Raw genomic sequence first — 7,844 nt, 5'->3', positions numbered from 1 at the left:
ATCGTAATACCTGTTCATACTCTGCCCTCCTCAACACCAGGAGAAACAGGTTTAAGCCACATGACTGGATCTTCCTCACCACCTGGAAAGTAAACACAGAGAGACACAAATGATTCAGTGAATAATTCCTGTTTCATCACTAATGCCTGTGAGGCCAAGTTCCTTTAATATTTAGGTCCATCTCAAATGACAAGAACTGAGACAACAATATGTCCTTTTCTTTCATTTCTCCCAGGTCATAAAGGTTAAGCGCAGGATAAGAGAAGGACACAATCAGGCCAAAATCTTTAGATGAATCCAACCTGTTAACATGGAATCAAACTGTAAAGGAAACCAGTGAATAGTGTAATTTAAAGGAGCCAGAAGGTCCCCTGCTGTTTTCGACCACACAAACACAGGGTGCTTTGACCTTTTGACCTCCAATAAAATGCTTACATGTATGAAGAGTTAAATACCCATACACAATAAAAGTTCATTGCTTCGCTAATGCGTAGCGCTGTTTATAGTGTTTAAAACTAAGACCTAAAGTCAGTCCACTAACAGAGGAGGTCTGAATAACGACACTGACATTTTCACTTTAATTCTTAGAAAGTCTAAGAATTAAAGTGCTATGTGCTAAAGTACTTGTGTATACACCAATCAGGTATTGGTATATACTGCACTTCTGTAACTGCCATGCGAAGGCAACTGGACTTTTTGAAGTTCTTGAAGATGTTTCGGCTCCCAACCGAAAGGCTTCTTCATTTCTAACTGACAAATGAGAAGTTCCAGATATATATCCTCTGGTGAGATCAGCAACAATTGTGGGTTGTTGATTCGTTGATCCTCCCGGTCATCATGTGGGGTGACAAGTGAGTTGTTGACCTACCCTGCTATTATGTGAGTCGTTGAGTTCACATGAGTCCCGGAATGGATGAGTGTTCAGCTGTTTCGGGAGTGAACTTACAACTGTATTGTAGGTGACTGACAGGTGGTGTCTCAGACCACCTCCTCTGTTTAGTGACGGAACCATCGGTCCTCTCTGGCAAAAATGCGTACATCACTGTCCTGACAAGACTGTCATTTGTCCTTAAGATGCAGGAGGACTGCTGAGCCCTAACCTGAGGAACTGGCTCTCCTTGTGCCATGCACTTATGTAGTATTCCTTGCTGCATTGGACAGCGTAAACTACATTGTTCTGCTTGTGCCTGTGTATTTTGTCCTTAGGATGGAAAAGTTTTTGCCTCAGAATGTTGCTAGGCTTAAAATCTAACCATCCTTTCAGCCGAAAAAGGAGGATGCACAGTGGTTCTAAGCACAGTGGATTATAAAGGCAGGTTGACTAGTCTCCTCAGTTACACAGCCACCTATGGGGCACTAAGGTGAGACCCTACCAGTGGCTACAAAAACAGAAGGCAGTTAGTTGCTTACAACAACAGGAGGACCATGCTATTGACCGATCTCTATATTACAGACCGTTAACTGGGGAAGCCACCCCTCACATTTATGGACTCCCAAAGATACAGAAGGAAGGAGTCCCACTCAGACCCATCATCAGCAGTATTAACTCTGTAACTTACAATATTGCTAAATACCTGTCCACCATCCTGGCTCCTCTGGTTGAAAACACTCCACATCACATCAAGAACTCCCAGGACTTTTCCAACAAGGTTGGAAAAATAAAACTGGACTCAGATGAAACCATGGTATCCTATGATGTCACTTCACTCTTCACATGCATTCCTACCACAGAAGCAGTTAAAAACAGTTAGGAAATGACTGCTGCAGGGCAGCACAACCTCACCCTTGACCACATATGCACATTGCTTGACCTCTGCCTGACTACCACCTATTTACAATTCAATGAAGGTTTCTACATACAGATGCACGGGTGTGCCATGGTGTCACCAGTTTCACCAATAGTGGCTAATCTCTACATGGAAGAGGTAGACAGCAGAGCCATGAGCAGGAGCTGCCCACTAGTTTAGGTATGTGGATGACACCTGGGTCAAAATCAAAACCCATGAACTTTTATCCTTCACAAGTTCACTCATGAGGATGTCAGTGGAAATAGCCTAGCCTTCTTGGATTGTGTGGTGCACATCGAAAACGACAGAAGCCTCATCATTGAAGTATACTGGAAACCCACACACACACACAGATCAATACATACTGTTTGAATCTCACCACCCACTGGCGCACAAACTGGGGGTCATCTGAACCCTATACCATCGGGCTCAGAATGTTTGCACAAGGTCAGAGGGGAAAGAGAAGGAACATAAACACATCAAGGTATCACTCTGAACCTGTGGTTACCCCAACTGGGCCTTGTCAAAACCACAAAAAGATGCAGAACAGACAGAGAGGAAAACGGCAATAAACTGAACAATATTATCATTCTCTATGTTACTGGATTATCTGAAAAACTCTAGAAGATCTTCTACACACATGACATCCCTGTACAGTAACAATCTGTGGTAAAAACTTGTCCACCCTAAGGGCAAAATATCCAGGCACAAGCTGAACATAGTTTACGCTGTCCAATGCAGCGAGCATTGGACAGCAACAACACAGGAGAGCAAGTTCACTCAGCAGCCCACCTGCATCTTAAGGACAAACGACAGTCTTTTCAGGACAGTGATGTATGCATTTTGGCAAGAGAAGACTGATGGTTTGAAAGAGGAGTGAAAGAAGCCACCTTTGTCAATCTGGAACAACCGTCAGTAATGCCAGTCTATGACATATGCCTCCCACACTCACCACAGACTTTAGTAACGTGTTGTCCTGCTAGCTTAGACAGTTTGGACCTACTGTACTTTTGAATGTGCTCTCAGTGAATCAAAAACAGACCTTTCTCACAGAGAATATTACACTTTTCAAACACAGGTGTAACTGATAACATGCTTGCTTATTCCCATGACTTACTGACAAAACGGGCTCAATTTAATGGAACAGAATCAGTACAAACTCTGTGCTGCTGTCCAGCCAAACCTTGTTCAAATTCACAGAGCATAGTGGAATAGTGGAGTGTTGTATATTTCACACACACGAAGAGCTGGAAAATCAAAATCTATGTGATACTATCAGACAGAAAGAATAGAATGATGTTTCATACCTTAAAACTACCAAAAATAAATACAAGGGGTGAACAGGACTTTGAATTCAAATGTGATAAGTGTGCACTGTGAGAAACAACTCAGATTTTTAAGTTCATTGTGGACAAGTGGGGACATTTTGGACAAATGGTGAAACCCCATGAAAGTCAGGGGGTCAATACAAATGATCCTGTTGGCACAATAATAGCAATGGGTTCAGGAGATATCTTACAATATCTTACTGTGGACAGCAGATTATATACTAAATTCTGTCTACACTGACCCTGTAGAAGTCCATGTTGCCCACATATTCCTCGTTGACCTCCAGCACTCGGTCTCTGTCTCTGAGGCCGCTGTGCTCAGCAGGACTCCATGGCTCCACATTTCCGATCTCAAAGCCCCAGCTGCTCTGGTCCATCCGCAGGTAGAAGCCGAAGCTCTGTCCCTCCAGCCGCTTTAGCTGGCACATTCTGGGCACCACGCTCTGATCCATCTCTGCACACATGGTAATGTAAAGATCATCAACACTGGGGGGACACTGGGAACTGATTTTAAGAGAGGTTTGATGGGTTGTGTATGTAAAGGCATGTGTATCTGTCACCAGGATCATCAGTAATGACCAGAGCTGGATTATCAATCCCTTCCTTTGGATTGAAGGTAAAACTGAAGGAAGGAGAAATGAAAAGTGGACAGAGTCAGTGCAATACTGTGGCATTGCATAATTCATTGTCATATAAAAACTAGTGTACTAAATGTCTGTCTATAACTTTTTAAAAGACCATACCAGTATTTTGGAGATTATATTACATTCTAATAAACTTTTAATCACTGCTGACCATTGCCGAGCAAAGTACTATTTCTATTGTAATTTAACTTAGTCACCCAGTGGTTTACATTCATTTCAATATATCATCTTCAAGATACTGGAACAGCGTATCAGAGGTTTCTTTGTGATGAATATGAATCAGTTTGATTTCATTAAAAAGTGAATATCCTGACAGTGACTCCCACTGATACTATTGGTCATAAGTAAGGTAATATAAACCAGTAAGACCTGTGTCAGCATTCTGCACTTCTCTTTCCCTAACCTTAACTGTACCATAGTTGCATGTGCAGATATTATAAACAGACATAATTTTAAGACACTGAACATGCTGGTAGGGTTGGAAGGGATGAACATCTCTTTGCGCATGTGCTAAAATTTCATAGTGGTTGAGGATGCTGAAAGTATTCAAAGTTATCTGCACAGATAGGGAGACCAGTACATCTGAGCTTACAGTTCAGCTTTTATCTGCTTCATTGTTATTAAAAGTTATGTCATCACTGCATGGCAATAAAGACAAAAAATTCTCAACAATTTTCATAGGGACTATGCCTTTGGTAAAGACTAATTCCATTGCAACCTTATGACAGTGTGTTCTGTTAATTATTCAGAGTATGAGAGACATCGTTCCTGGAAAGTAATGTTGGTATATTTTTTTTGTTGTTGTTGTTGCTGTGAACAGAATCTACTACCACTACTACTGTGATATGTTTTACAAAGTGACATTGATAGGGGATCGTCTAAAACACAGGTATGGCCCCTTAAAAAGCAGCATGTTTAAAGCTGAACTTACCGTGGAAATTCCGTGGCATCCTGGCACTCTGTGGGAGCGACAGTGGCACAGTGAGATACTTGTACCTTCCTGCAGCCGCAGACAAGGACTCAAATACTCTCAGGTAAACTCAAGGAGTGCTTAGTCATATGCCTTTATTTAAAATGTATGATTTACCAGTGAACAACAATAATAACAGAAGTGCTTTAACCTGACCATAACAGAAGCACCAGTACCTCCTCTCAGTGTCGGCAGAGTCGCTGCTGCTTCCCCTAATTTTTTTCATAGGGCCCAGTCTGGGCAGCGTAACGTCACACTCAAAGTAGTTAATTTACAATGTGCTCAGAGAATGAGGGTTACTGTACGACCTCTTGGAAAAGGAAACATTCCATTAACACATTTTGCTCAGGGCTTTCCTTTCAACACCAAGAATCACAAAACAAACAGTAACTCTACATGCCCATATCTACACTTAAAACTATAGAGACCACAGATCTGTCCAAACCTGAGATTATGGCAGGAGATAAAAGTATGACCTCAGCTTACTGTGTCAAAGTGCAAACTGAATTTGTAAAAACTCTTCTCCATTTGACCAACAAGACAAATCAAAACAACCTCACACAAAACTGTATCCTTAAATCAAAAAAGATTCTCACAGCTCTTATATGGTGGTCCTAATCTAAGACATGCTCCTTCTTCCCTCCACCTCCTGTGTTCTGCTGTGAAACACTGACCAATCACTCCATTTCCCTCTATTCTTGTCTCCGCTTTCAAACCAATCAGAACCTCCACACAGCTATATCATCACTTGGTTATTCATTCAAAAAGTCTCAGCCAGTTCAGCTAACAATGGTCGACAGCATTCTTCTTGCTTCAATTAAATCACGTTGCCCTTTCCTGCTTGTAAGAGTACGGTCGGTCTGACTCTCTTGCACAGTAGGCCAGTCAAACAGCTTCGTTCTGCACTGTGACCTACACCTATCCTCTCTGGCTGCAATTTACCAAAGCAGTCAACAGTAATCAAGATGAGATACAAGGAGAAGAGGTGAGAGAAGCATTTCCAACACACTCTACTTTACGTTTTTAAATATTGTCTAATTGCTTCATACAAGGCAGTTAGATACATACCAAAAGCAAAAAACAATTATTATTATTATCATCAATTTAGTTCTACAAAGCAAATTCTGAGATACAATTATAGGTAATGTCGAAATACAAATTGGGACATAAAGTAATTGAGATATTCAAAGCAAGATAAGGCTGTTATTGATATTAATATATTTCCCTCTGAATGTATTGAAGTAGAAGTATGCAGGAAGATAAAACAGAAATACTCTTAGGAATACAAAAGTATAAGCACCGAACAAACATATTAGTTAATCTCTAAATACTTTCTTAAAAAACATATCACAAATAAATAGTTCCATTAAAAAAGGCTCTGTGATTTCCTAAGACAGCTGCTCACTGAAGTTTTTAATCAAACAAAGAGGAGGGACTTTTTGTTGGGGACTATTTTCAATTTTTAATTTTCCTTTTTGCAGCTCTACTGAGTATTTGGGGCAGCAGGACAGTCTGTGTGGAACTGAGTCAAAATAAACTACATTGTGTGTTCATACTATGAATAATTGATGTGTTTTAAAAGATTTTGGACAACAATGGAGCTCTATGGCACAGAGGAATAAGATATATCAGACTTTGGGTACACAGATAATACTTGTTAGTAGGACAAATTAAATGTTGGTTGGAGTCTGTACATGAAGCAAAATATAGAAAATATCACAAGGCTTCATATCAGAACCTGAGTAAAAGTACGTAGTTACTTTTCACCACTGGCAGCTCCAGTGAGCAGTTCATGTAAGGGTAAATGACTGCATTCATGCTTATTAGTAACATCCTGGATACCAACAACATTCTCTAGTAGAGACTGGCTAAGAAGAAGAAAAGTCACTGTCCATAAATGTGCAGACAAAACAAAGTCAGATCAGAAAGGCCTCCAGCAGGCTGGTTCCAGTTTCAAACCCAGGAACTTAATGCTGTGCCAAGCACTTTACCTCCGCCTTCAATTATTTCTAATTTTTGTCATGTATTACAATTTCTGGAGAAAATGGGCTTCTATAGCCAACAGCTCTTGTGTGAACATTTGTACAAGAATATTCAAAATCAAAACAATGATGAAGTGTAGATGTGATAACTGAACTCAAGGCTGTTTGCTGTGTGAGGACAGAGCTGTGCCATCTCTCCAAAGGTCTCTGCTAAGACCTTTAACAGCCTCAGTGTTAGTGTTGTACACAGTAAGTATCCAGACAAGGACTGTGGATGGGCAATGCTGAACCAGGAAAAAAATAAGTGGAATCCACTTGTTTTAAATCCGAAGCAGGCATGTAAGGTAACATCTGTGTGACAAAACAGACTAAACAGTTCCTAAAACCAACAAAAGAACAAGCAGGAGCACAAACTACCTTCAAACACAGCATAAAGCTAACACTGACTTAGCACCACACCGCCAAGAAGAATTCTCCACAGATGTCAACATTAGTAGTAGCGTTGGAGTTTACATTTGCCTAGTAAAATCATGGAAAGTCGTGTGTGTTTGAAGCAGGAACTGAAAGAGCCTACCTGTGGACGAGCTCATGGAGTCCTGTGTGTGTGTTCCTGCTCAGACTGAGACGCTGGACGCTGGACGGACAAGGTTCACAGCAAAAACAGACAATAAGTGCGTCCGTCAGCAGGTGAGATGGCGACTCCTTTCTCCAGAGCCATTTGGGTTAAACATTTACTCACTGTTGGAGAGAGGCTGTGTGCTGAGTGTGACACATTATGATGGAAGACCAAATTGTTACAATGTAGCTTCTAAAGTCTTGGTCAACTGGCCAGCTGTTATCACATCTGAAATCAGACCAACATGTGTCATAATATGTCACACAGTCTCTCAGACTGGTTTTTTAAATTACACTAAAAAAAGTAATGCAAATTACTAGAGTAAAAATTTAATAACAATATTGCTCACAACAGCAGGGCACAACAGAGCACCAGATGTTAATATACAACACCCCAAATTTATGATACTACATCCAAGAAATGTCTGACACCCCTGTCAGAGTATAGATTAAGTTTTTTTAAGAAAATAATTAAAGCTACATCTAAACTTGTGTGTCTATTAATGCTGTTTGTTGTA

At 40.7% G+C, this 7,844-nt stretch overlaps 1 protein-coding gene across 1 annotated transcript; it reads right to left on the bottom strand.

Moving 5' to 3' along the window:
• Positions 1 to 10: 10 nt before the first annotated feature.
• On the bottom strand, positions 11 to 7,375 carry LOC120787379 (Na(+)/H(+) exchange regulatory cofactor NHE-RF3-like; the record flags this gene model as incomplete). Its single annotated transcript, XM_040122983.1, has 3 exons — positions 7,286 to 7,375; positions 3,358 to 3,569; positions 11 to 82 (listed from the first exon to the last, which is right to left on the bottom strand). Coding segments are annotated over exons 1-3 (300 nt in total), but the record flags the coding sequence as incomplete, so codon positions are not given.
• Between the last annotated feature and the right edge of the window lie 469 nt (positions 7,376 to 7,844).

The sequence above is a fragment of the Xiphias gladius genome, unplaced genomic scaffold (genome assembly GCF_016859285.1).
Source record: "Xiphias gladius isolate SHS-SW01 ecotype Sanya breed wild unplaced genomic scaffold, ASM1685928v1 HiC_scaffold_1472, whole genome shotgun sequence".
In the NCBI taxonomy this organism is placed as follows: Eukaryota; Metazoa; Chordata; class Actinopteri; order Istiophoriformes; family Xiphiidae; genus Xiphias; species Xiphias gladius.
Note: the sequence above shows the minus strand (reverse complement) of the source record. Positions and strands in the feature narration are given on the sequence as shown.